At 61.2% G+C, this 27,941-nt stretch overlaps 1 protein-coding gene and 2 long non-coding RNA genes across 5 annotated transcripts; 1 reads left to right on the top strand and 2 right to left on the bottom strand.

Moving 5' to 3' along the window:
* Positions 1-469: 469 nt before the first annotated feature.
* Positions 470-20,323, top strand: LOC123651450. The gene is made up of 3 exons (XR_006740184.1): positions 470-603; positions 15,256-15,259; positions 20,313-20,323. It is a non-coding gene; the product is annotated as an uncharacterized LOC123651450 (long non-coding RNA).
* LOC123651453 lies at positions 10,314-10,544 on the bottom strand. The gene is made up of 2 exons (XR_006740188.1): positions 10,509-10,544; positions 10,314-10,468 (listed from the first exon to the last, which is right to left on the bottom strand). It is a non-coding gene; the product is annotated as an uncharacterized LOC123651453 (long non-coding RNA).
* On the bottom strand, positions 11,412-26,742 carry FRMD8 (FERM domain containing 8). Of its 3 annotated transcripts, none has more exons than XM_036416555.2 (11): positions 26,583-26,740; positions 25,988-26,072; positions 24,138-24,305; positions 21,575-21,676; positions 20,842-20,900; positions 20,572-20,738; positions 19,376-19,597; positions 18,747-18,870; positions 17,914-18,057; positions 14,301-14,505; positions 11,412-12,908 (listed from the first exon to the last, which is right to left on the bottom strand). In XM_036416555.2, exons 2-11 carry the CDS (start codon positions 26,070-26,072, stop codon positions 12,790-12,792), a joined length of 1,395 nt encoding a protein of 464 aa, XP_036272448.1. In that variant the 5' UTR covers positions 26,583-26,740; the 3' UTR covers positions 11,412-12,789. The 3 variants fall into 3 exon arrangements, with proteins under 3 accessions (XP_036272448.1, XP_036272449.1, XP_045429716.1); XM_045573760.1 differs by lacking the exon at positions 11,412-12,908 and adding an exon at positions 13,811-14,199 and having other exon boundaries at positions 26,583-26,742; XM_036416556.2 differs by lacking the exon at positions 24,138-24,305 and having other exon boundaries at positions 26,583-26,741.
* Positions 26,743-27,941: the final 1,199 nt, after the last annotated feature.

Raw genomic sequence — 27,941 nt, 5'->3', positions numbered from 1 at the left:
GCAAGGTTCGTAGTAGAGAACTAGCATGACAAGGAGGCTCAATATAGAAGATGCAGCATCTGAAAACCACCCCAAAAAAGGAGGGGTGCCTGCTGGCATTCACGTGCCCGGGATTGGTGCTCCAAGATCAAAAAGCAAATAAACGCATCTGCTGGTGGCCTGGATGCATCTGACTCGGACTTTACGATCGCCACCCTCAACAGCTCATCTGAAACCCTTAAAGGATGGCCTCCTGCACACGGGTCTTCCCGAGCAAGGCCTGGAGACATGCCAGCGGAGAACTTCCTCCTCCTAAGACTGGAAATGCAATCTGCAGCCATCAACTTAGGCGCGCTCTCTCCTCCAGGGCCTCCCCTGCGGCTCTGCCTCGCCTCACACTGGCCAGGGCCTCCATGTCTCCTGGTGCCATCTGGTCGCCGAGATGAACACTCTGGTAACAAACCACGGTCCATGAGGCCCCTGTGTGCCTCTCAGCTGGTACCAGCGCTGCGGGCCCAGCCAAGGGTGCACGTTCAACCCCACCCTCTCCACCGGCAAGCAACCCACTCGCCCCACCCCAACCTCTTGGTCAAGGTTACCAGCAATACCGACTCCAACAGGGACGTGACGACGTCCCGGGCTTACCAGATTACCAGAAGCAAGGCCTAAGTGAAGGGATAACCTTGAGAGTTAAAGGGAGGAGGAGGAAGGGCAGAGGAGTCACAGGAGAACCTAGAGGGAGTCCAGAGGGGAGCTCTGCCACCTGGAAAACAAAGCGGGGTCAGCGCTGTCCACACACGCGGCCTCTGCTCAGCAGCCGTGAGGCACCTTACCAGCCGCCGCACCTACTCCTCCATCTCACTCCTGCACCACCCTCACTGGACTGGGCCTGCCTCACCCAGACCGGGCTCCGCCGGCCGGGCCCGTTACATACCACCCTGGGCCCGAGCCGTCAGCCCCGCGAGGCCAAGTTCAATTTCCACAAGACCAGGCCTCCTCTGCGCCCGGGCGAGCTCACACCCTGGTCTGGAAGAAAAGGGGCTGCTGGTGACACGGTCAAGGTCAGCCCTCCCGGCCCCCCTGCCTTCCTCCCTTCCTCAGCACTCAGGGCACCCGGGCCTCCAGCGGGGTGGCAAGACCGTCTCCTCCAGCTCATCCTCTGCCTCCCTCCGGCCGGGCACTGCGGCTCGGCCCACGGGGCCTCTCTCTCCTGGAGGCCGGGCCCCTCGCCCGCAAGCAGCGGCGAGGCCTGGCCTCCCCCGTGGCTGCGGCTCCTGTCAACGAAGCTTTCCCCAGATCTACCCTCCCCCTCAGCCTTCCTCCCCCTGGGACCCCGAGGGCCCCAGCCTCGTCTAACTCTGCCATCGCCCTCCTCTGCTCCCTAAGGCCCCCCTAACCCTAAGGCTCCCCTAAAGTTCCCCCTAAAGCTGCCCTAACCCTAAGGCTTCCCTAGAGCTTCCCCCTAAGGCTCCCCTAACCCTAAGGCTCCCTAAAGCTCCCGTAAGGCCCCCTCAGGCCCTAAGCTGGCCACTCCGCCCCACGCCACTAGCCCGCGCGGCCCTCCCTGGCTACCTCCTGCCGGACAGGCCGCAACTTTGGTGCTTTTATAGCCGGGCCGCGTCACCGAGCCCCGCTCCGCGGGACGATTCCTCCGCCGCCCCCGGAAATAGTCCGCCCCCCCCCACTGCCCGCCCCGCCCGCCCCGCCCGCGTGCTGGCCTCCGGGGCCTCCGCCCTCGGCCGAGACCCGCCGGCCTCAAGGTCACACCGGGGGCGGGTTCCCTGGGGTGAGTCCCCTTCCCCCCAGAGGTGGTGGGGGTCCCAGCCATCGTCCCCCGAGAGAGGAGGGGGTGAGAGGCGCGGGGTGTCCGGTGCCTCGGGGTCGCCTCAGGTCACCCCGCCCCGAAGAAGCCGAAAAAAGGGCCGGCCAGGCGTCTGGAAAATTCCAGGCGGCGGAGGGATCTCTGCGGAGCCGCGTCACCGGGGCGGCAGCGCGTGACTGTGACTCGGCTGGCGGCGGCCGGGCCTCGTGAGCGCGCTGACGTCAGCGCCGCGGCCGGGGGGCGGGGCGGGCCCGGGGGAGCGGGTGCTGGCAGCCGGCCGCCCGCGGAGAGCCGCACCCATGGCCGTGCTGACCGGTGTCCCCGGATAAGAAACCCAGCTGTGATTTTATTTTTTTAAATGGTTAGGCTACAAAAAACAAAAATAAAAAAATAAATGGTTAGGCTACATCTAACTAAAAAAGAAGAAAGGGAAAAAATATGGGTCTGAAAGTTCAGCCCCGAGTTGCCACAGTAGCTCAGAGGCGTGCGTCACGGCTGTGCTGTGCCGATGCCAGGGGCTGGGAGTTTGGAGTGTTTCATAAGGAAAGCTCTTCCTGCCCGGGTAGAATATGTAGTTGTTATGTTCTAAGTGGAAAATGCCAGATGCAGAGGAATAAATGAAGATCTCATTGGGGCATAAAACAGTATCTGTAATTACGTGGCAACAAGACCAAAAGGGTAATTTAACCCATTTTATTTCTGGATTGGGAGGTGGGAGAAAAGGAACATTAAAAAAAAAAAAAAAACCCTAATGTGTCCAGGGCTGTTTACAGCCTGTGGGGGGCCTCAGGGCGCGGTTTGGTGCCCACCTGGGGCACTGCCTGCTGGCCGCCCGCATGGAGCAAGCCCCCAGCCTGGGTCTCCTAACGCAGAGGCACAAAAGGGTGAGCTGTCCCCTCCCCGAGGCTGGGCAGGTCCTGAGGGCTCGGTGAGGATTTTGGGAAGGGTAGTTGGCACCTCCTGGGCACCAACTACCCCTGTGGGGCCAGAGTGAGGAGGAGGAGCCACAGCCTGGGACCCCCGTGTGGCCCAGGTCTGGCCCCCTGAAGTACAGGGTGGAAAGAGGACAGCCATCAGCATAGCCAGAACTGAGAATGTTCTCTGGGCCACTGCCAGAAGTCTCCTCCAGAGGAACCACCCACACCCCAAACAAAACCGCCTCTGACAACAAGCCCCTCGGCAACCAGGAGGAAACTGGGGCAGATTCCCCACCCCCACCCGTCTTTGCAAGATGGCATCTGCCTGCGGGCTGGGCCCGCCCAGTGGTTCTCGGAAAGTTGATGACTCTTCTGTGACTTCGGCCCACAAGGTTGAGTGGGGCAGGCCCTGGCCTGCTCTCCCTTGCTCCTCAGCCAGGCTCCCTGCCAGGGAGATCCCGGCAGCTCACCCTCTGCCAAGGTCTTGTCCTGGCAGCATGTTCCCGGGTGGGCTGGGGAGCCGTGGCTTGAAAGAACAGTGTGGAAGAAGAGAATTGCCTGTCAGAATGTTCTGGAAAGCTAGGAGGTATGTGTAACGCCAAGCAAGTGCCTGCCTCCCCTGCCGTGTCAGCCCAGGCTGGGAGTCAGCCCTTTATTTACCACCAGGCGCCGGAGAGGCGGTGACAGCTATGGCAGCTGCCACACACACACACACCCCGCCCTGGATGCCTGTGTTCTCCACCTCGGCTCTAAAACCCCCAATCATCCCCAAGTCCCAAACTGTCTTAGATTTTATTCTCCCAAAGAGCAGGAGGAGGTGGGATTGGCCTCACACTAAGCATTAGCATTCTCCAAGGCTTAGAACGCCATCATGAAGGGACCAGGCCCCTCCTTTGTGCCTGTGCTGCCGCCCATTGTCAAGGACGAAGCAGCAGCTTCAGAGGACCCTGTGGAGAGCTCTCCGGGCCTCCCAGTTGCACAAGGCTGCCGTCCTTCGGGAAAGGAATGTGTCTGAGAGGAAGCGAGGACAGAGAGCCGCACAGGGACGCTCTGTCCTGCCCGAGGGGAGGACGGCGGGCAGCAGCTCCCCGTGTGCAGGACCCACATCAAACCTCTGCCCCTTTCTCAGCAAATAAGGCTAAGGTCCCTCAGCCCGGGGGAGGGCAGGGCAGGGCAGGGCGGGGCGGAGTGTGTCAGCAGATTTCTCTAGATCAAAACAAGCTGTTCCCGGAAACCAACCGCAGTAAACAGCCTGGGTGCGGTGGGGTGGGTGGAGGTGGGCCCGCCCTGCCGGCCGTTGGGGCCGAGGCCGCCTTCCTGGCAGCCCTCGGGCCCTGGCTGGGGGAGGAGGGAGTGGGGGAGGGCCCCTTGGGCAGCCTCCGACTTCAGGGTCAGCGCTCGGCCTGTCCTTCCTCACGGCCACGGCGCCTCCCCTCCCCATTCGTTCTGAAGTCAGCCCAGCTCTGCTGGTCCCAAACACACAGCCCAGGAGGTTCCCGGGCGGCGGGAAGAGGAGAGGAGAGGGTGGGAGGGGGTTCTCCTTCACACCAAGGACAGGATAAGAGCATTGTGAACTCCACTCGTCCCCCGAACCCCCGTGGGCCGGTCCCTGCGCTGTGGCCTAGGCCCCTGGGCTGCCTCCTCAGGGACCCTCAGCGGGCGGCTCCTCACAGGGACCCTCAACGGGCGGCCTCCCCACAGGGACCCTCAGCGGGCGGCTCCTCAGGGACCCTCAGCGGGCGCCCTCCTCACAGGGACCCTCAGCGGGCGGCCTCCTCAGGGACCCTCAGCGGGCGGCTCCTCACAGGGACCCTCAACGGGCGGCCTCCCCACAGGGACCCTCAGCGGGCGGCTCCTCAGGGACCCTCAGCGGGCGGCCTCCTCACAGGGACCCTCAGCGGGCGGCCTCCTCAGGGACCCTCAGCGGGCGGCCTCCTCAGGGACCCTCAGCGGGCGGCCTCCTCAGGGACCCTCAGCGGGCGGCCTCCACAGGGACCCTCAGCGGCGCCCTCCCCACAGGGACCCTCAGCGGGCGCCCTCCCCACAGGGACCCTCAGCGGGCGGCTCCTCACAGGGACCCTCAGCGGCGCCCTCCCCACAGGGACCCTCAGCGGGCGGCCTCCTCAGGGACCCTCAGCGGGCGGCCTCCCCACAGGGACCCTCAGCGGGCGGCTCCCCACAGGGACCCTCAGCGGGCGGCCTCCTCAGGGACCCTCAGCGGGCGGCTCCCCACAGGGACCCTCAGCGGGCGGCCTCCTCAGGGACCCTCAGCGGGCGGCTCCCCACAGGGACCCTCAGCGGGCGGCCTCCTCAGGGACCCTCAGCGGGCGGCTCCCCACAGGGACCCTCAGCGGGCGGCCTCCTCAGGGACCCTCAGCGGGCGGCTCCTCACAGGGACCCTTAGCGGGCGGCCTCCTCAGGGACCCTCAGCGGGCGGCCTCCTCACAGGGACCCTCAACGGGCGGCCTCCTCACAGGGACCCTCAGCGGGCGGCCTCCTCAGGGACCCTCAGCGGGCGGCCTCCTCAGGGACCCTCAGCGGGCGGCCTCCTCAGGGACCCTCAGCGGGCGGCCTCCTCAGGGACCCTCAGCGGGCGGCCCCTCTGAGCCGGAGGCCTCCCCAGTCTCAGGGCCTGAGTGAGGAAACTGCACAGTCACCCACTCTGGCTGCCGGCCAAGCCCTTCCTGCCTGCTGCCGCCCAGCAGCTCACGCAGAACAGCCACCAGCGCCCACACCGGCCCCCCCAGCCCTACACCGGCTCCCAGTGCCCACACCAGCCCCAGGCGCCCACCCCAGCCCCCAGCACCCCACCCCCACCCCCAGGGCCCCACACCGGCCCCCAGTGCCTCTCCCGGACGTGACCCTGAGCACACCCTCCATCCTCCACCCTGCCTGCCTTCCTCTTTCCCACTTCCTCATCCTGAGTGTGTCTTGCGGGAGGCTCTTCACGAGGGACTCCTGGCCCAGCCCCCCCTCAGCTCCTTCAGCCCTTGGCCAAAGCCAGAGGTCACCTTCTGGGGCCCCACCCACCGGACCTGGCTCTGTCAGGAAGGGTGCTTTGTCCTCCTGGATCACGGCGCCCCAAGGCCCCGGTGTGCTCCCTGCCCAGAGGGACCTCGGGAACCGAGTGGAGCAAACAGTCTGTGTTGTAAAGGCCCCTCTGCCCCCTGTGTGCTGTCCATGAGCGTTTGTGGTATTTGTGGACTGTCAGGAGCATCACTCCACAAACTCTGGGGTCTGTCCAGCGCTGGGCTCCCAGGTCGGCGGACAAGGACACGGGTGGGGTGCTCCCTGTGGGTGGGCTGGGAGCTCACAGGAATGCCTGGGGTGGGCAAAGGAACCAAAGCCGGGAGAAGCTTGAGGGAGAGGGTGTGGGGGCTGACCTCCCCAGACCCTGGCTTATTGTGCAGAGGAGGAGGCAGCCAGCCCCCTGCTTGCCATGCTTCCATTGTCTTGTCCCACGTGGGCCAAACACGGGCAGGGGGGCTGGGAGGGCATCCTCAGTGAGAAGAGGACTTCTCACCTTGGACCCATGACTCCTCTGGGGGTCACAGGGCCTGTGGGCTGTGTCCCTGGGGGCCTTTCCTGGTCACTGCTGGGGCAGATCCAATTGGGGTCCACTCCCCTCCTAAGGCCAGGCTTCCAGGAAATTGGGTGGTGTCAGTCCCTGCATCCAGATTCCCTGCCACTTACACCCCAACTCCTGTGCATCAGCCTTCGGTGCCTCAGCCCTACTGACTCCCCTCCCTCAAGGTCCCTGAGCCCTGCCCAACTGGCCGCCTGCCTGGAGCCAGCCCTGCCCTTCCCTGCCAGTGCCTCCACGTTCCCGGTCACCTCTGGGTCCTGCAGCCCTGCCCCTCCCTGCTCACCGGACCCTGCTGGCCTCCAAGCCAAGCCCCTGTGTCCTTGCCCCCCAGCCTCCAGCAGAGGGAGGGCTGTGGGAGAGAAACCTGGTTCCCCCAGCCTGGCCTCCCTCCACCACTGAAGCTCCTCCAGCGGCCCCCAGCCTCCGAGGTCCCCTGTTGCCAACTAAGCAAGGCCCAGTTCTGGGCCTGTGCCCACCTTGCCAGCCTCTCCCCAAGCCGTGCCCACCAGGACCCCTGGCGACAGCTCCTCTGGGCAGGGAGCCGCACTGGTGCTGACAAACCACGGTCTTCCACCCGCAGGTCTGCACAGCCCCGCCTTCTCCAGCGCCCACCTGCCTGCAGCCCCACTGCTGGGCCTCCCGCTTCTGCGAGGCCAGTCTCAGCTCTGAGCCTGGCTCAGATTCTCCTCGAACCTCAGAAGGAGGTTCTGCTCAGATCCCCTTGGCCCACCTGAGGGGCATTGCTGGGTGAGGTGTGCGTGGTGGCAGGGCTTTCACGGGGAGAGCAAAACCCTCTGGGAGGTTCCAGCGGCCCATGAGGCTCCGACCTTGACAGGGAGGGAGCCCTGTGCTCTCACTGGCCCAGAAAATCAACAGTCACCACCACCCCCTCCGCCAAATGCCAAGGTCAAGTGGGCAGGGGACAGAAGTCTTAGGAAAGAGCTGGGAATTCATTGCTTGTGACCAGTAGTTTAAAATAGCTCGGTATGGGTGGGGGAGGGAGGTGCTGAGAGCCGGCCTGGACAGCTGGGAGGGGGAGGAACTGGGCGGTCAGCTCCTGTGGGCACAGGGTGAAGCAGGAGGGAATGAGTGGTCTCAGGGTGTGCCCCCCCCCCACACACACACCTTGGACTCACCCAAATAACCCCAGTTTTAGACAGGAAAACTTCGTAGGAAATTTTTAAAAATTCCGAAGCAGAATTTGTTTTCAGGACATGGATCCTGATCTTTGAATAATGTGGGTCCCATCACCAAATGAGGAACCTAGGGGAACCCCTGTATCTGGTGCTCTTGGAGGTCAGGGGTCAGGGACTCCCCCATCATGGATGGGAAGATGATGGTGGCGTCTGGACCCACGCCCCCAGGGCACCTGCTCAGCGAGGATGTGGGCAGCAAGGCCGGCCAGACCCAAGCCCTCCAGATTCTGCCCCGGTTTTTCCAGCTGCGTAGGTCGGGCAGGTGGTGCCATCTCGCAGCCTCTGCAGCTGAACCCGAGGAAAGGACGGGCTCAGCTGCCCCCTGCTGGCCGCAGTGAGAGAAGCAACCAGCAGGCAAGGACTGTGGCGGACCCGCCCGGCCAGCCCCCCACCATGGCCCCAAGTGGCTGGGTCAAGGCACCAAAAGCAGCCAATCTTGCGGCACCAGGCTTTATTATTACTATTATTATTATTATTATTATTATTATTATTATTTTAAATATATTATTGATTTCAGAGAGGATGTGTGAGGGAGAATCATTGATTGGCTGCCTTCTGCACAACCCCTATTGGGGATTAAGCCTGCAAACCCAAACATGTGCCCTTGACCAGTATAGAACTCAGGACCATTCAGTCTGCAGGCTGACACTACTCACTGAGCAAAACTGGCTAGGGTGGGGCACCAGGCTTTTTTTTAAAATTGAAGTGACGACCCCGGCCTGCCCTGCCACCTGTTCCGGATGAGGCTGGTTCTCTGAAACATGGAGCTGGTGTGGGCAGGAAGCAGGTGCGAGGCGGCTCCCAGGGCTGTGAGTGGTGGGGAATGACAATGGGATTACCGTGCTGATGGTTCAGTGACCTGTTACCTGAGGAATTAAGGGGTGTCTGGGAGCCATGAAGACCCTGTCCCCCTGCACCAACCCCCATCGGCAATCACTGGGCGCCTCCAGAGCCAAGAGAGCTGCCAGGCTAGTGGGGGTAACCATGCCTGCTTTACGTTTTAAAGATTTCTTTTTAATCCTCACCTGGGGGTATGTTATTATTATTATTATTGATTTAGAGAGAGGGGAAGGGAGAGGGAATTGGGAGAGAAACATCGATGTGAGAGAGAAACATTGATTGGTTGCCTCCCACACAAACCCCAACCAGGTATCAAACCCACAACCCAGGTATGTGTCCTGACCGGGAACTGAACCTGCAACCTTTTGGTAAATGGGCCGATGCTCCAACCAACTCAGCTACCTGGCTGCCAGTTGGTAGTTTGTAAAATCCCCAAGAAGACCAAGATAACAAACCTTCAGAGTGGTGTTATGGGTTGAATTGTGTGACCCAGTAACGCTCAGTATCAGAATGTGATGTTGGCGAAGAAGTTAGTGTAGACAGTGTAGTCAGGATGAGGTAGAGTGGGTCCTTAGTCCGCTATGACTGGGGTCCTCAGGAGGATGTAAGACGGACACACGGGGGAGCCACAGACTGCCAGCGGAACCCCAGAGGCTGGGAGAGGCAGGAGGGACCCCTGCAGCCCTCCAGCCTCCTGAACGGAGACAATGCACTTCTGCTGTTTACGCATGGCCCTCGGCTGTAGAACCTGTGGAGGCAGCTCCAGGAAACTGCAGGCGGGAAGAAAAGGGGACAGGAAATGACCTCAGGACCGGGTGGGATGAGTGAATGCAGGAACCTGACGTAACCATAGACAGATGCAGCCATTGCAGGCCAGAGATGCTTTTACATCCGTCACTTAGTGTCCCCACTTCACAGATGAAGAAACTGGGGCTCAGAGAGCTGATTTTAAAAGTAGCATATATTTTATTGATTTTTCACAGAGGAAAAGAGAGGGATAGAGAGTTAGAAATATCGATGAGAGAGAAACGTCAATCAGCTGCCTCCTGCATGTGCCCACAACCAAAGGTACATGCCCTTGACCAGAATTGAACCTGGGAGCCTTCAGTCCTAGGCCGACGCTCCATCCACTGAGCCAAGCCGGTTTGGCAGAGAGCTGATTTTTGATTCCACAACCAGGAGCGCCTACCAGCGGCCTCCCGCCTCTGCCAACGGTTACAGAGGTAGGAACCGGGCGCTCTGCCCAGGGGTGTGCAAGATTAGACAGGCACCCTCCTCCCCAAACCCGAAGAAGCAGGTATTACGCCATCCCCATTGTATTTATGTATTTTTTTAAAACGAGTTTTTATTTCAGAGAAGAAGGGGGAGATAAACACAAAGCAGGGAGGGCCGCAGTGAAAGCGTGGTGTGGCAGGCAGAAGTAAGGCTCCCAAGATGCCTCATCCCTGGAGCCCGAGAATCAGAATTTACAGGCAAAGAGAAATTAAGGACCCTCTTGGGCCTCTTACCCTGACCATCCACCAAGATTGGACAACCTCACCCTGGCTGCTCGGTGGCATTCAGCACGGAGCCGGAGCCCGAGGGCTGCGCTCCCTGAGCATCTTCTCTCTGTATAAAAGGCTAATGTGCTGTCCGCCGGGTAACGCTGTCACAAAGCAATGCCGGCTTCCTCTCCCTAGTGACCTCTAGCCTCATTGGTTTCTTCAGCCCAGGAACAGGACTTGCTTTATAGCCAGGTGGAAACACTTTACATGGTAACCAAACGTCTGTGAAGCGTTTTCCCGGGCCCCATCTCATCTGGTCCTCAGAGAAGTCCTGAAGGAGGTAGATAGGAGACTCAGTGGAATCCTATTTTCATTAGCCGGAAAACAGAGATTTAGAAAGTTTAGAAATGTGACCTGATTGAAAAAAAAGAAATGGGGGACCTTGAAAATGACTTCAGGTTTTCTCACTGCGCAGAGTTAAATATTTCACCCTTTGTTCTCCCTGTGTGATCTACAATAATGATGTGCTTCGTGTTGATATTTACTGCTGTGTTGCTGACAGTTACCTGAAAGAGAAGCTGGGGAGCTTCACTGGGCTGGAAAAAGCTTAGCTACACCAGAAAGCAGGTCTAAACCAGTTTATTCTGTAACTGTAAGAGGCTAAGTTGACACTTCATGCAGCACAATACATACAAAGCTCTCGCTGGTGCCAATGGCACACGTGTTTCCATCTGTCATTGTCGGTTGTGAATTTGGTTGACACTTCCATTATAGAGAAAGGACGAATAGCGATATTAAAATATTTCGAATTCATTTCCTTTCAATGTGCACCGGGCCACTAGTGGTTAATAAAAAGCCCATACACAGCTGCGAGCTGTTCCCCAGGCTGTGAGTTCCCCAGCAAAGAGGGACTAAGTGGCTCATCAGCTGACTGTAGGGAGAAGACGGGCCATCCACCTGGGCCAGGGGTAGTAATAATCACAAGTGTCCTTACACTGGACGTGGCAGGTAGAGGAGAGGCGGAGGAGGGACGGAGTGCGGGCTGAGGACCCCATCTCCTTCCCTGGCTTGAAGATGGAGGGGCCTCTGGAAGCTGGAGCCGTGAACAGGTTCTTGCCAGAGCACGGAATACAGCCCTGTCCACCCCCTCCCCTCAGCCAGCGAGTTCCCTTCAGACTCGGACCTCAGAGCTGAGACAGTGAGTGTGCTGTGTAAGCCACCGAGATCATGGTCATCGGTCACAGCAGCCACAGGACACTAGCCTGGTGGAGCGGGCAGAGGGCCTGGGCAGAGAAGGGGCTCCAGGCCTGCCAGGCCCCAGGCCATGGTGCTCCCGGAACCACAGGATGGGTGCCTGTGCCATCGGCGGGCCCTGGCCTCCTCCTCTCCAGCTTTCTGGGCACAGGACCTCGCCCACAGGCCAGCGCCACGGGCATCACTGCCGTGCAGCTTCCTGCGGGGTCCGCAGCGCGCCGAAGGGCTGGCCTGACGCTGGCCTTGCCCAACAGGATCTGTGGAGACAAACTGCCCCTGCCCTGACCGGCTCCCAGGCTGGGACCAACTCTCATTACTCACAAACACCGAAGCTGCTGGAAAGGTTTTATTATTAATAAGTCACGTGGTACAAAACAATCAGAATATTTAAAGGACATTTAGCAAAAGGCTTTGTCCCAAAGGACAGGAGGAAAGGTTAAGACACAATGGCTGCTTAGAAAACAGGAGTAAAAAGTAATTTGTGTGCACACACGCCCACCACACCCACAGGCCCCGGGGCCCATCAGATAAGAGTGCACTTGGCATCAAAACAGTGTGTGGGCTGGAGGGCCAAGGGCCGGGAGCCAGACGCTGGGCAGCGGGAGCCAGTGACTCCAGGCTGGGCACCTTTTATGACAAATACGGTCCCTGCTGCCCGAGGCGAGCCCACCTCAGACACCTGGAGTTCCCACGTCACCAGGGAGGAGGTGGCTCTGGCATCTGGAGGCGTGGCTGGCATTTCCTCGCCCACAGCCCGCCAGGAAGGAGACAAAGCGAGCCCTGAGCTGGCTGAGCGGGCGCCTCTTCCCGCAGAAAGTCCCAGGAAGCGGGGAGCTCCTGGGCTGGCCAGCCGGCGCCACATTCACCGCGGCCATTTGTTCCCAAGAAAGAGGGACCGCTGTTGGGATGGGACTTCCCGCCTGGCCGGCCCCCAGCACACACCACCTCCCAGGGGGAGTGGGCTCTGAGGGTGTGGAGTTTTCTCCAGTTGCTTCTGAGTTTACTGGGTTCCAGGAACCAAAGCTGATGAGTAAAAACTAAACCAACCTGAAGCCGGGGGTTTGGGAGCTTCTCCCAGTGGGGGCGGGGGCCCTCCAGCACAGTGACGTCACCAAAACCAGCAAAGAGGCACTTTCCTTCCGGTCAGTGTCCCTGCCCACAGAGGCCTGAGTGAGGGCACAGGTGCCCCCGCTGCGCTGGGCCTGCCCAGCTCCCTCCGGTTCCCTCCATCCAGGGAGGGCCTGAGTGCGGCCCCTCCTCCCGGTGCTGCCACCGGCCATGGCTCAGCTCTGAGGCCCGGCCCACCCGCCAGGGACGCCCGCCTGGCACATGCGTGGAATGGAATGCCGGCCAGGGCACCGCGGGGATGTGGTCGCCGAAGTCCAGGGAGGACAAAGACGCACACGGGACCTGCAGGGCCCAAGCCCTGGTCCTTGACCTCCTGCCGTGGGAGCCGCCGTGTGGCTTCAGAGCAGGAAGCGCTGTCCGTCTTGGGCCCACAGGCGAGTCCCTGGGTAAGGGGGTCCGGGCCTGAGGAGAGGTCCTGGGTGGCAGCGGGGCCCACAGTGCGAAGGGTCCGGTGGGATCCCTGAGCTGCTGGGCACAGCCCGGCACAGCCAAGCACAGACGTCCCTGCTCCAGCGTCGAGGTAGCCTTCTTCCAGCTCAGGGCCCCGCCCGGCCCTGCCCGCCTCCTGCGCACTGCCGCGGCCTCAGCCCTGGTCTGGGCGCTCGCCGGGCTGCACCACGGTGTAGCTGCCCTGGCCCAGGGACAGCTGCCGGCTGAAGAAGGACGTGGTGCGCTTCGGCTTCACCGGCCTGATCTGCTCGCCTGTCGGGTGAGGACCCTTGAGGAGGGCTTCCGGGAGGCCCAGCCCCCAGAGCCTGCTCTGGGCCTCGCTCTCCTCTCACACCAGCCGCCTCTGGCCTCGCTCTCCCACCCCGACTCTCCCACCAGGGACGGGTGTGGGCGGGCGTGTCACAGCCCCAACCAGAGGCAGATCCGGGTGTGAGTGATGCTGGGCCAGCCGTGGTGCCTGAGGAGCTTTGCTAAAACCTATTCCCGAACAGACCAAGGAAACAAAGGACCTGGACCTACAGGAGGCCGAAGGTGAGCTCAGCAAGGCCAGAGAACCTCACGAGGGCCCAGTTTCAAGCAGGTGCCATGTTGCTGGGAACACCTCTGACAGGATGGGGTCGAAGGGGCACTCCACCTCTGTGACCCTCCTCCCCCCAAGCCAGAAGCCCTGTCTAGTCCTGAGAAAAACATCCAACTCCAGAGAAGGGAATCCTACAATGTCCCTGACCAGCCCCCGCGACCCCAACTGCCAAGGTCAGAAACGGTCACAGCCAAGAGGAGCCTAAGGACACATGACAACTGAGCAGTGTGGGGTCCAGATGGTCCACGAACTAAAGAGACACGAGGCTACACTAAGGACTTCAGTTAACAACATGAGAACCAGCCCTCGCTGGTGTGGCTCAGTGGATAGAGTGTCCGCCTACTGACTGAAAGGTGTGGGTTCAATTCCAGTCAGGACACAGGCCTGGGTTGCAGGCTTGATTCCCAGTGTGGGGCATGCAGGAGGCAGCCAATCAATGACTCTCTCTCATCATTGATGTTTCTGTCTCTCTCTCCCTCGCTCTTCCTCTCTGAAATCAATTTAAAAAAATGTCATCAATATTGGTTCATTAATTACAATATATATGCTATGTTAACAGAAGATGTTAATTTAAAAAAATGAAGCAAAAAAAGAAAAACAGGCAACATACGTGAACAGTAATTCATGAAGAAAACATACATGATCACGCACATAAAAATGGTCCAACTTCACTAGAATCCAAACAGCACCTCCCCCTGGACAGTAACTCACTGCCTCTCAGCCGTGAGACTAGAAGCTCCCAGTGCCCTCGGGCTGGTGCGGGTGCAGAGACGCGGCCCCCGTGAGCGGCAGTGCAGGCCATCCGTCCCTCCACAACGTCCTCTGCTCTGGGACCCGCTCAGGGCCCCACACGGCGACCCGGGAGTTCCTAGTCTCCACATCGGGACAGTCCTGAGCGACCACATCTGTGGGCGCAGCAGGGAGAGGGGCCGAGCAGGACTCTCACCGGGACCCCAGAGGCCTCTGTGGGACCCCAGAGCTCAGCTGTGATGCTCCCACCAGCCCTCCCCTCAGCCAGAGGCTCCCAGCCTCCCTCCCCTCAGCACCACGAGGAGGCCACTCACCCTCCTCCACGTAGTCGATGGTGGACAGGTGCTGGATCCGGCTGCTCACCACGCTGCCCTGTCTGCGGAGCTGGGGGCGCTGAGCGGGAGGCGGTGAGGAGCCGGGGGCGGAGGAGGGACCGTAGGCGCCCTCCTGGGGGGCAGTGGGCTCAGAGGCCTGGCTCAGCTCGATGCAGTACTCGATGAGGCTGCTCATCAGTTCAGCCTGGGGAGGGGAGGGGGAGGCCAGCGTGAGGACCGGAGGGGGGCGGGGGCCAGGCCCAGCCTCCCAGCCCCTGCAGGGAGAGAGGAACCAGATGGATGTCCCTGCCCTCTCCGGTGGGGGAGGCATGTGAGGAAACAAATGCCATTCACAGAGGAAAGCAAGCGGGTAGGTGCTCGGCAGGCCAGCGGGCAGGGCAGGCAGCCCACCTGTCCTGGTGGGCGAGTGGGGTCCTGGGGCTGGGAGGTGGGTGGGAAGAGAACATTCTACAGCTTGGGAAGGCAGGAGGCACAGCTTGGGAAGGCAGGAGGCACAGCTTGGGAAGGCAGGGGGCACAGCTTGGGAAGGCAGGGGGCACAGCTTGGGAAGGCAGGAGGCACAGCTTGGGAAGGCAGGGGGCACAGCTTGGGAAGGCAGGGGGCACAGCTTGGGAAGGCAGGGGGCACAGCTTGGGAAGGCAGGGGGCACAGCTTGGGAAGGCAGGAGGCACAGCTTGGGAAGGCAGGAGGCACAGCTTGGGAAGGCAGGGGGCACAGCTTGGGAAGGCAGGGGGCACAGCTTGGGAAGGCAGGGGGCACAGCTTGGGAAGGCAGGAGGCACAGCTTGGGAAGGCAGGGGGCTGCTGCTCTGGAGAGGATGAGATCGAGGGGAGGACGGAGGGGAGGACGGGGCCAGGCAGGCCTTGGCGCTGAAGGAACTGCATGCGTGTTGGCCAGAAAAGCCTGCAGGCCCGTGAGGGGAGGAAGGCGGCAGTGAGGTCATGGGGGAGGGGTGGGTGGCTCCCACTGAGCACATTCTTCAACAGTGAGCCTTCTCAACCAAAGTGAAACAACACATCCTATGTAAGGAAAGCCTAATATGCAAATGTGAACAACACATCCTATATAAGGAAAGCCTAATATGCAAATCGATTGGACAGTGGAATGATGATCAGATCAGTGGGGGGTGGGCCAGTGAGCAGGCAGCACCAGGCCAGCCAGCCAAGACAGGTGCCAGCAGGCAGAGGGAAGGGATGGATATTGGGGGGAGGGGTGCAGTGAGGGCATGTACTGGGGCGGGGGAGGCCGGGGAAGTCCATGGGGGGGGGAAAGGAGAGATATGTACTATTATTTGTAATATTTCAAACAATAAAAAAAAATTAAAAAAGAGATGTATGGATAGCAAATAAATACATGAAAAGATGGTCACATCATTAGTCGTTAGGAAAATGAAAATTAAAACCACAATGCATCTCTCTCGCATCAATGTTTTTCTCTCTCTCCTTCCTTTCCACTCTAAAATTCAATGGAAAAACATCCCTGGGTTAGAATTAACACACACACACACACACACAAAACCCCACATAAGTGAGATATCACTATTACAAAGTAATGAGAATGGCAAACAAGCAAATGAGACTGACAGACCAAGTGCTGACAAGGACGCAGAGGACAAGAACCGTCAGACACGGGTGGAAACGCAAACAGGACAGTCATTCAGGAAACAGTCTGATATTGTCCAGTAAAGCCAGTCACATGTTTGTCATAGAACCCAGCAATCCACCCCACGTGGTGACAGAAATAATGCCAATAAAAAATGGGCAAAAGACGTGAATGGCTGGTGCGGCCCAGTTGGTCCAAGTGTCATCCCACACACGGAAAGGTGGTGGCCTCAATTCCTGGACAGGCACATACATCTCCAGGTTTCAGGGTCAATCCACAGCTGGGGCTTGTGCGAGAGGCAACCAATCAGTTGCTCTCTCTCTCTCTCCCTCCCACCCCCGTTCTCCCTCTCACTCTCCCTCTTCCTCTCTCTTCCTTTCTCTTAAAAAAAAAAAAATAAATTAAAAAAAAAAATATATATATATATATATATATTTATGTATATATATATATATATATACACACACACACACACACACACACACACACACACATACACACACACAGGCATTTCATCTCTAGGAAGAAACACAAACAGCAAATAACCTACTCCATAGCTTGTCTGTGGTGGAGGTAGTTGTCAAAACTCACTCTTAAAATGGATGCATTTTATTGTAAATTATGCCCCAATGAAATTGAATAAAAAACAAAAGAGCCGAAACCGGTTTGGCTCAGTGGATAGAGTGTCAGCCTGTGGACTGGAAGGTCCCAGGTTCGATTCCGGTCAAGGGCATGTACCTTGGTTGCGGGCACATCCTCATGGGGGGTGTGCAGGAGGCAGCTGATCAATGTTTCTCTCTCATCGATGTTTCTAACTTTCCATCCCTCTCCATTCCTCTCTGTAAAAAATCAATAAAATATATTAAAAAAAATAATTATAAGGAGATACCGCTACTCACCCACCAGAGTGGCTAAAATGAACACAAAAAACTGGTAGCCTTGGCCCCTATGGCTCAGTTGGGTGCTGCCCTGCTCACTGAAAGGTTGCTAGTTCAATTCCTAGCCAGGCATATACTCGTGTTGTGGTTGCATCCCCGGTTAAGGCGTGTGCAGGACAGCTGATGTTTTTCTCTCTCTCCCTTCCTCACTCTCTAAAATCAATAAAAACTTACAACCAAACACCCCCCCCCCCCCGCAGTAACAGTAGGCGTTGGAGCTTGTTTTATCAACTCTCATCTGCCCTGCGGAGTGCAGACTGGTAATCCGCTTCGGAAGCTGGCCGTGTCCACAAAGGCTGAGCGCGGCCCACTGGGACAGCCACTGCACTCCTGTGTGCACCAGACAAGCAGCACTGCCCGCTACATCCCAAACCAGACACCAGGGTCCGCCAGCGACAGAACGGAGGACTCAATGCTGAGCGAGAAACCAGCCACGGGAACACACTGGGGAGCCGCTGCTAGAAGGTTCGCAGACAGACACAATGACTGGCAGATAGAAGTCAGGAGTGGGGAGGGGGTGATTCTTCGGGGGGGAGGGCTGGAAGGGTGCTTGAGGGGTCTCCTAGGATCCTGGCTCTACTTCCTAATCTGAAAGGTGGCACATGGGTTTGTTTTGGGAAAATCTATTGAGTTACACACTTAGGATTTGGGTACTTTTCTGTATATTATAATTCAATACAACATTCACTTAAAAAGAGGTCTAGAGTAGCAATGTAAAATGTGTGGTCATCAGCATGAAGATGGGGACAGCGAGGCAGTCAAAGCCGAGAGAGGAAAGAGCTCCTGGACATAAGCAGTAAATGGCGGCATAGGTGCAGAGGGGCCCTAACCTTTCCGTGCTGCCCCTCGTCTCAGAGCAGCCAACTCTCAGGGGGCGTCAAGGACAGAGGGAGCTGGTGTGGTGGTCGACAGCACTGGGAAGCCTTCAACACACAGCCGCCACCAGTGTGCGACACTCCCGGCCAGGCCCAGCTAACTCGCGAGGGGGGCCCAGGCCAGTAGAAGCCAGCGCGCCGGTCCCCGGCCCTCAAGGGCCCTTTCACCCCCACTACCTGCTTGGAGTAGATCTTGAGCAGCTTGTTGACTGGCGTGCCCTCATTGTTGCCATCGAACTCCAGCCACAGGACAGACTCCTCCTCCTCGGGGGACGTGTGGTCCCAGGACAGCTCCTGGAAACGCAGGCCCAGCAGGACGTGCTGGTCCGCGGAGAGGCAGAGCTCGGACGGGGCAGAGGTCTCTCCCCTGCCCTGCCTGGCTCAGCGCCACCGGAAGGGGCTTCCTGGCTGTTTAACTCTAAGGCTGAGTCTGCATTCGTGAGTTCTCCAGGGAGAGGGGTCCCTGCTTCCATCAGACCCAGGAGGAAGAGACACCCTCACCACAGTGTGTCTCAACAGGGTATCACGTGGGGGAAGAGCAAGTGGGGAGGGAGACCCAGGAGCTGAGCAAACTGTCCTGCCAGCTGTGGAGGGCTCCTGAGCAGGTGCAGAGACGCTGCCCACAGGGCAGCTGCCACCACCGCCCTCACTACCGGCAGCCAATGCAGTGAGAAGCAGGACGCGGATACCAGGAGGGCTCCTGGTCCTGGGCATTTCTGGAAACCAGAGCTGGTCCTCCGCCACTGGAGGGCAGAACAGCCAGGCCTGACAGGGTCCCTCCAGTCAGAGGCCTCATCCCAGCTGCAGCCTCCCTGCCTGGGCAGCCACTGCCCAGCACACTGGGCTGCCCCAGAGCAGACCCAGAAAAGCCCAGGGACATCGAGGGAGGGAGGGTCCCCTCGGACAGGCCACCCACCCTGCCCAAGGCCAACCCCAGGCCCAGGGTAACCCGGAAGGCCTGGGTAAGGACCCCACTCTCATCCTCTCCACTGAGACCTCCAGGATGGTACCTTCTCCCTGTTGTCGATGACATGCACACCCTCCAGATTGATGGCTACCGTCACCGGCTTCCGTCCGCCCCGGTGCAAAAAGCTCTGGGCTGGCTTGTCCACCTCGCCGTGGAAGAAGGCACACCTGCGAGGGGAGCTGGGTCAGCCGGTCCCGCCAGCACCGAGCAGACGGCTCAGCTGTGGCTCATCACCAGCGAGGGCTCTGCCAGGCCCTTCGGGTGGCTGGAGGCTCTGGGGACGCGCCCCAGGGGAGGAAGGCTGGATGGAGGTGGTGGCATCGGAGCGGGTGTGCAGGACAGGAGGGTGTGGACAGGCAGGAGGCGGGCCTGAGTGGCACACAGAGGGGGCACCACAGGCAGAGGGAAGAGCGTGAATCCAGGTGCGGACAGAGCCGCCAGGAGCCTGGGGACCAGGGCTGAGCCGCTGGAGGTTCTCTTTCCGTCCACACGCACCTCCTTGACCACCCCTTTGGGTCCCTGCTTTCAAACACCATCCACGTGCTGATGGCTCACCAGTTATACCGAGCGCTAGACCCAGACACCAAACGCCTCCCCGGAGCAGCCGCCTGGGTATCCAGCGGCGTCCCCGGGACAGAGGGCACCCGGGCGTGGCGGCCGGCGCGGGCTCACCCGTAGTAGGGAAGCTCGTGGCACTTGGCGAGGTAGGCCTGGTAGTGGGTCCGCAGGGGCGCCTCCCGCTCGCTGTCGCCGCTGCCCTCCTTCACCCTGCGGTAGGCGCTGAGCAGGCCCTGCTCGCTGGTCCCGGCCTTGGCCCCGCGGCCCCGGAGGGCGGCGAAGAGCCCGTGGCCTCGCTTGCACAGGTGCGCGGGGAGGAAGGAGTCCAGCTTCTCCCTGCAGGGAGGCAGGGAGCTCCGCATGAGGCTCGTGGCTGACAGGCCACGGTCCTCCGGTGCGGACTCGCTCATGGGGGGAGGGCAGGCGTGAACTGCCAAGGGTCCCCACTTCTGCCACCGCCACAGCACACTGACGGGAGAGTCAGCCCTCCCAGGCCGCCCCGGGCCAGGCTGAGGCTGGAGTTTCACAGGGAGACGTGGCTTCCTGGGCTAGCAGGACTTTCACAACCAAAAATGGAACGAGTGACCTAGAGCTGGCGATGCTTTCTTCTGCCAAACAGGATGCAGGGAAACACCAACCTGCAGCCCACGGTGCAGGTCCGTGAAAGAGGGCATTTCTCTCACACAGAGGAGGACAGCCCGAGTGTGACCGTGTCCCGCCCCCGGGGCGGCCCGGTGACTCCCGGCCGCACGCTGGCGGTTCTGCAGCGGCCACAGCTGGCCTCGGCCTCCCACGTGTAACCTAAGGACACTGGCGTCCACAGCCACGGAGGGCACAGCGTGTGTCACACACGTCTCCCTGCAGCTGCGTTTCCGACAAAGAGGGAGGACCACACAGCGGCCACGGGGAAGGGAGGGCGAGGAGAGGCTGGCAGCAGGGCAGCATGAGGGGGTCTCCAAGGGGCTGCCCCCTTCTCAGGGCTGCCTGCCGCGGGCACTGCCATCACTGTGCCCGCACAGTCCCCAACTGTGACCACAACAAGCCAGCCCAGCTCCTTCCCGACCTCACATGAAGGCTGGCTCCTCCTCAGGCACCGAGGGCTCCAAGGGCTGGGGCGCCCACAGACATGCTGAGTCCTCCCCAGCGGGCCCTGGGCCCAGGGCAGACGAGGAAGAGGAGGCTCAGAGGGGAGGGCTCACCCAGTCTCAGTGTCAGGGCTGAGGCCTCCTGACCCTGCAAGACCTAAGGCCAACTGTAATAGCATTCTGGGGCGACCCTCCCCCCGCCCGCCTCAGGCCGCGCGGCCTCACCTCACGGCGCAGGCGGTGGGCTGGCCGGGCTGGAAGGGCCCGAGCTGCAGGCGGCACACCAGGGCGCCCAGCGCCTCGCAGTCCTCCGCGTCGCAGGGGTACCGCGCCGCCAGCACGTTGGCCTTGGCCTCCTCGTAGAGCAGCCGCAGCACCTCCTCGTCGTGGATCTGAGGGGGGAGGGCCGCTCAGCTAGCTCCGGCCCCGGGTCCGGGGATCCGGGGACAAGGGGAGGCGACACACAGGGCACCAGACCCGCCCGTTCTGGCTCACCTGGAGCTCCCTCCGCTTGGGGAAAAACACGTTCCTTCGGAACTGCAGGGACGGCTCATCTGCGGGGAGAGGCCGGGTCACTGCCCAGCCCCTCCGACCGGCCAGTCCCGACCCCAGGCTCACCAACCAGGCTGAGAAAGCCGGGGCTGGGCACAGGGGGGTGGCTTATCTGGACAAGCTCGCTGGCCTCCCAGCCCGTCCTCTCCTGGGCGCCCCTCAGGCCCCCCAGCTCCCCTCAGGCCCCCAGCTCCCCTCAGGCCCCCCAGCTCCCCTCAGGCCCCCGGCTCCCCTCAGGCCCCCAGCTCCCCTCAGGCCCCCAGCTCCCTCAGGTCCCCCAGCTCCCCTCAGGGCCCCCCCCCCTGCTCCCTCAGGCCCCCCCCCCTGCTCCCCTCAGGCCCCCAGCTCCCTCAGGCCCCAGCTCCCCTCAGGCCCCCAGCTCCCCTCAGGCCCCCAGCTCCCCTCAGGTCCCCCAGCTCCCCTCAGGCCCCCCCCCCTGCTCCCCTCAGGCCCCCAGATCCCCTCAGGCCCCCCCGGCTCCCCTCAGGCCCCCAGCTCCCCTCAGGTCCCCCAGCTCCCCTCAGGGCCCCCCCCCCCGCTCCCCTCAGGCCCCCAGATCCCCTCAGGCCCCCCCGGCTCCCCTCAGGCCCCCGGCTCCCGGGCCAGGAGAGGCTGGCGGGCCTGGGAGCCGGTGCTCCCGCCCGGGGGGCTGAGATGGGGCCGGGGAGCACCTCACCTGTGGCCACGTCGTCGTCCGGGGCGTCAGTGAAGCGCAGCAGCAGCTCTGGCCACTGGCGGCCCAGCTTGTAGGGCTGGTGCTTGGGCTTCAGCTGCACCTCTGCAGGCGAGAGGGGAGCCATGCGGCCTCTGCCAGGGTGGCCCGAGGCACAGCAAGCGCGCTGCCGCCCACCCCTCCGCAACACGACAGAGTCATGGTCAATGTCAACTGAGCAGGCACTGAAAGGCCCGAACCTTTAGGGGGACTCTCCGCAATGCCCATCCTCACTGCACCCAGAGAAAGTGAGGCTCAGAGGTTAGGCTGCAGCCTCTGACTGTTCTCTCCCGCCAGGGCAGGCCGGAGCCCAGGCTGCGCGGAGGGCAGGTGTGGGTGGCGGTACAGGTGCACCTGGCACTGCCATTAGGAAGCAGAGCCCGAAGCTCCACATTTTTATTTACTTATTTGTTTAAATATATTTTTATTGATTTCAGAGAGGAAGGGAGAGGAAGAGATAGAAACATCAATGATGAGAGAGAATCGCTGATCAACTGCCTCCTGCACCCACCCTACTGGGGATTGAGCTCACAACCAGGGCATTTGCCCTTGAACAGAATTAGAACCTAGGACCCTTCAGTATGCAGGCTGATGCTCTATCCACTGAGCAACACCGGCCAGCTGCCCCGCACTTTAGACTGTAAGTTCCCTGAGAGCAGGGACACCTCTGGTCCTGTTCCCCACTGAATCCCAGCATCCAGAGGGCTGTCCGGAAGGAGGGGTGGGCGGGCTCCGCACACACTTGTGAGATGAACGAGGTAGCTGACTCGCTGAGCCCCCTGACACACTGGAGGCGGGGACCTGTGGCAGGTGCTCCCTTCTGCCAATGGCCCAGCCCCAACCAGCCTTACACTCCAGAGAACTTCCATTCTCAGAACAGGACTATACTGACCCACAGAGACACACTTCCAGATGGGCCTTTCTGCTGGAAACTCACCCAGACAGACAGACAGACTGTCCCTGGACCCTGTTCCATGTAGAGTGACAATGGCACTGAGAAGGCAAACCCTTCCAAACATCCAGCTCAAAGGAAGAGCAGCGTTGGCAGACGGCACCCCCCTCTGCCTCACTGCCCTGGGCATCCGAGGGTGCTCACCCACTCTGGGGTGGGGTGGGGGTGGGCCAAGGCTCTGAGGGGCCGAGTCAAAGCTGAGCGACCTTTCGGCCTCCCTGAGCGCAGCGAGGGAACAAAGGGGCAGTGACTTCCTGCTGGCCTCCAGCCGCCCTCCCGGAGGAGGCAGGTCCCCAGGAGACCGGCCGCAGGGACACACAGAGTCCATTCACTTCCCTGCGTGGGAGCAGGAATGCGGTGGGGAGGGAGGGGGCGGAGGAAGTGGGAGGAGGAACAAGCCGTGGCCAGCTGTAGGGACAGGAGCCGAGGCAGGGCAGCCGCGGGAACCGCCACCCCAGCTTTTCAAAGACACCAGCCCAGGGGCCCACAGTCCTGCCCAGGGACAGCTGAGCCCGGCGGGGAGCAGCCGGAGGAGAGCGGTCAGCAGGAAGAGGGTGGGCGAGAGCAGCAGCTGGCAGGAAGCTCTAACTGCTGGGCAGGGTGTGGGGGGGCAGGCACCCACTGTCCCACCAAGCTAGCTGATAACCCCGCCAGGGCAGAGGCACAAACCCTAACCACTAGGGGCCCCTGGGACCAGTGACCCCCCCTTCTTTTTTATAGATTAAGATGTTACATATGTGTCCCCCCATCTACCCCACCAGTCACCCCCTTCTTGTCCCTGTTCTTGAAAGAGAAAGTTTAAGCTCAGAAAACATGCCTGGCCCTGGCTCCAGGTGGGGTGCTTCCCTCCCCCTGTCCAAGCCAGGAGGCTGGCGGCCGCAGGGAACCCCGCCCTCCCCTCCCAGGCCTGAGGTCCGGAGAGCCATTCCCTCCATCCGGCACCATCCCGCCTTGGGGACCTCAGCCTGGAAGGGCAGGAAGGACATGGTGGTCACAGGCCAGACACCAGGCAGGCCGAAGGCCGTGCGGCAGGGCAGTCAGTTCCCACTCGTCCTGCCTTCCCGCGCTCAGGAAAATTCGTCAGCGGTGGCAGCTTCCGGGCTGATCACCACCTGCTCCCTGCTGTCCAGAGCAGGGGCAGTTCAAAGAGGTCAGCTGGGGGCCACCCAGGTTTCTGTTCTGACCTTGATCCTACCTCTCGCTGGTCCCACCACCCAAACCTCAATTTTGACACCTGCAAGTCAGGGCTGGGCCGTGAGGATAAGGTGAAACTGCTCAGGAAATGCCAGCTCGGGTGGTGGCACAGACCTGCGCACGCAGACCACTTCCTTAGTGTCACTGCTCCTGCCCCGGCTCCAGACTGCTGAGGCTGCAGGGCAGCTGCCCCTCCCCTGGCACCCGCAGAGAGGAGGTGGGGGCAGAGGAGCCAGGCATGCCCTCAGGGCTCTGGGTCCTGGAAAGGGTGGACAGACAGCTCCTACCCACACAAGCCCCGCCTTTCCCGGACCACGGGGGCCACGGGTTCTGGAGGCTGATCAGTACCCTCCGCCTGGGCTCCGCAGAGCCACGCCTTACCCAGCAGCGGGGAGACCAGCCAGAGGGCGAAGATCTCCAGGGCGACGTCCGGGAGCTGCAGGACCTCCCGGATGGCGCGGTGCAGCTCGTGGGCACTGAGGGACGGCAGGCTCTCCACTGCCAGGGGCACCACGGTGTCATCCGCCAGGTACACCAGCACGTCTGCTGCTGCAATGAAGCCAGGCGGTCAGCGGGCCAGCCTCAGGCACAGGCGTGTCCCGCTGGGCGGCCCCCACTCTACACCCTCCGGGGCCCTGGCTACAGAGACAGTCCCTGAAGGGTCCAGTGCAGAACGCTGTCCGTTAGGACTTACGCAAGATGCTCAAACCCCCAGAAACCCACAACTCTGCCCCGGGGACTGGTCCCTAACCCCCAAAGGCTCCAATGAGAGCGGGCCACACGCCCCAGCAGCCCAAAGGACTGCTCTGTGCTTCCTCCACGAAAGAGAACATTCGTTGGTGGGGGTGGAGGCTCCATCCATCAGGCTACAGAGCTGGTGTATCAGGTTGGGAGGGGGGAGAGCTGGGACCCACTATTATCCCAGGGCAAGGTGCTGTCTCTCTCTGGTTCAAGGCCACCTCAGGGCAAAGCAAGACCCAGGGCTCAGCTTCCTTTGAACTCTTCAAGCCTCAGAACCCAACACCATGGTTTCAGGAGAGGCCGGGGGAAGGACAAGCTCAGCCTTCCCTTGTGACAGCCTCTGGGATTCCTGTTTGGAGCCCAGAGCCACAGGGAGACCCTGGGAGGAGCGGCCAGATTCAAACCCCCATCCCTGGCACCGCAGTGCCCTGCGGTGCACTGAGTATGGAGGCCAGCATATCCCGGCTCCAGTCCCTGGCCAGCTCCCGGCCAGCTGGCCACCGTCAGCAGGTCAGTGAGTGAGGCTGCCTCCCCGAAAGCAGGGCTGACACCCTCCCTCAGAGTGGCTGTGAATCAGGAGGGGAAGCCTGGGAAAGGCGAGAGCATAGTTTATCATCAATAAACTGAAAGTGCTTTTTAGATACCCTAGAGCTACTTTCTTTTAAAAAAAAAAATAAAATAAAAGTATTTTATTTATTTCAGGGGGGAAGGGAGAGGGAGAGATAGAAACATGGATGATGAGAGAATCATAGATCTGCTGCCTCCCTTACTGAGGATCCAGCCGGAAACCTGGGCATGTGTCCTGACCAGGAATCCCAACTGTGACCGCCTGGTTCATAGGTCAACGCTCAACCTCCGAGCCCCGCTGGAGGCAGCAGCTACTTTCTTGGGAGATTGTGAAACGATCTCCTGGAGGCCAAGATGCAGACCCACTTCTCAGGCAGGGAAACAGGCACTGAGGGCTCTCAGAGCCCAATTTCCTCCGGTGAGGTGAACACAACGGTCCCTTCAAAAAGGTGTTTGTGTGAAAGAAGCCCAACAAAGAACGTGGACGTGTCACTTTTCACTCATAAGATTTCTGAACTGCACAGCGACGTGCGACAAGCTCATTCCACAAACGAGGGGAGGGAGATTCAAGAAGTGGACCGGCCAGGGCCGGGGAGCAGTTGGTTAGTAGCATCTGATATGCCATGGTTGTGGGTTTGATCCGGGCCAGGGCACATACAATGACTGCATCGTAAGTGGAACAACAAGTCAATGTCTCTCTCTCTCTCTCTAAAAATCAATAAAAAAAACGTCTTTTAAAGAGTACCCAGTTTGTAACCTAGTAACAGTACCCAGCACCTCTGATAGACTGGGGTCACTCTTTCACACCTCAACATCTCTTGTTAGTTAACAGATTCTCTTTAGGGGGCAGATGAGGAGCCAGGCCACTCCCCCAGGGCCGGGGCCCTAGGAAGGTATGGCGGGGAGACGGGGACAGGACCCACCTCGGGCTCCCACGGAGGACACGCTGCTTCGATGGGAGCGCTCCGCGGGGCCGGGCTGCCCGGCACTGCCTTCCGGCCCGTCCATCTGCGGAGGGAAAGAGGGCAGTTACTGGGGGGCCGGGGGTGGGGCCTCTCAGTGAGGAAGGAAGGGGTCCGGGGGCTGAAGTGTGAAAGCGAATGGCGGCTGGAGGCACGGCGTGCAGCGGGAGGGGAGGCGATGGGGTCCCCCCAACCCCGGGCAGGGCTGTGGGAGGGGAGGCCCGGGTCTCCCTAACCCCGGTCGGGGCAGTGGGAGGGGAGGCGATGGGGTCTCCGCTAACCCCGGTCGGGGCTGTGGGAGGGGAGGCGATGGGGTCTCCGCTAACCCCGGTCGGGGCAGTGGGAGGGGTGGCGATGGGGACCCCGCTAACCCCGGTCGGGGCTGTGGGAGGGGAGGCGATGAGGTCCCCCCTAACCCCGGGCAGGGCTGTGGGAGGGGAGGCCCGGGTCCCCCTAACCCCGGTCGGGGCTGTGGGAGGGGCAGGCCAGCCGGCAGGGGCGGGAGGGCGCCGCGCAGCCTCGGAGCGGGGCCGGCCGGGCGTCGCCGCGCTCTCACCTCGCAGGGACGCAGCGCCGGCCGCCTCGGCCCGGGCCGCCGCCTGGACTCTGACCCCCGGTCCGGTCCGGTCCGGGTGGGCCGCCCACCAGGACTCGGACTCCCCGGGCTCCGGCTCCCGGGCTGCGACGCGGAAGCCCGGGCGGAGGAAGCGCCGCGCCGCAAGCCCCGCCTCCCGGCCCGCGGGAGCCAATTGGCGTCCGGGGCCGCCACGCACGCGCTCTGCCCGGTGCCGCGCGCTCTCGGCCGCCCGCGGTCCTGCGCATGCGCGGTCCCGCACGCCCGGGTCACACTGGGTTCGTGTGGTCACACCCGGGCCGGCCGCGCCGCGAACGCCCGTGGCCAAGGGCGAGCGGCCCCACACCAATGGCCTCCAACCAGGTGTGGAAGGTTCTAGGCAGTCGGGGGTCTGGGCGTAGTGACTTTGAGCCTGTTCCCCTCGCCTGTGAAAAGGAGATGCCACTGTGCTGGGTGCTGGGTGCTGGGTGCAGGTGACCCAGGAGCACCCGTGAGGGGTGACCCAGGAGCACCCGTGAGGGGTGAGGCCCTTCGCTGTGGTCAGGAGACTGCGTCCCTGTCCTGACTCATCCCGGACAAGCCCCTAACCCTCCGGGCCTGTTTCCTCCTCTGAAAGGAGGGTGCCCTCCAAGGACCTTCCAGGCCGGCACACGTGTGTTTCCAGGAGCAGGCATGTGCCCTGCCATCTTATACACACACACACACACACACACACACACAGCCTCGGAGCCCGCGGGCCTTCCCGGGGCTGGGAAAGGCATTGGGGCTGGAAGAGCAGGTGTGAAACTGCCTGTCCCCAGGGCCACGTCACCAACAAGCCCTGGCAAGGCCAGCTTGTGTGCCGGAGGTGTGGGTCTCAGGAGACAAACAGGTCCATGGGCGCCTTCCGGAACTAGAGGAACAGAGGTTGTTCCACGTGACCGCGGTGAACCTGGTGATCAGCAGAACCAAGAGGGGTTTGCGGGAGGCGGGGAGGACTGGGTCACCAGGCCCTGCTCCCCGGGCATCCGAAGGGAGCCCCAGCTCCTGGCTCGGGCCTCGTTTCCTCGTGTTTGAAACAGCTCTCAGCCTGCTCTCAGGACCCACACTGCCCCGCAGTGGAGCCCATTACAATGTCCTCCTCACCAGAGTGACCCGAGGTCTCAGGACGCTCAGATCTGAGCCGGAGAAGAGGACACAGTGGCCACAGGCATCTCCGTCCTGGTGCTCAGCTCTGACCCTCAGACCAGATGCTGGCTCATGGCCTCCTACACCTGTCGGAGCAAAGTGGAGCAATAGTTCAGAGTAGCTGAGTGCTCACTGAGTGCGGGGCCTGGGCAAGGGCGGGGGAGGGAGGCCTGG

This window comes from Pipistrellus kuhlii, unplaced genomic scaffold, assembly GCF_014108245.1.
Source record: "Pipistrellus kuhlii isolate mPipKuh1 unplaced genomic scaffold, mPipKuh1.p scaffold_m20_p_56, whole genome shotgun sequence".
Lineage (NCBI taxonomy): Eukaryota > Metazoa > Chordata > Mammalia > Chiroptera > Vespertilionidae > Pipistrellus > Pipistrellus kuhlii.
The sequence above is the reverse complement of the archived record's forward strand: the minus strand, read 5'-3'. Positions and strand labels throughout refer to the sequence as shown.

Bases quoted from the DNA above. Each gene is read 5' to 3' on its own strand.
- FRMD8 (XM_036416555.2), bottom strand. From the start codon at position 26,072: ATGGACGGGCCGGAAGGCAGTGCCGGGCAGCCCGGCCCCGCGGAGCGC. The intron at 14,506-17,913 runs GTAGTGGGGGTG...TCCCCTCCCCAG, and splicing joins TCAAGATCTACTCCAAGCAG to GCTGAACTGATGAGCAGCCT. The intron at 12,909-14,300 runs GTGAGTGGCCTC...CTCACCCGACAG, and splicing joins CATCGACTACGTGGAGGAGG to GCGAGCAGATCAGGCCGGTG.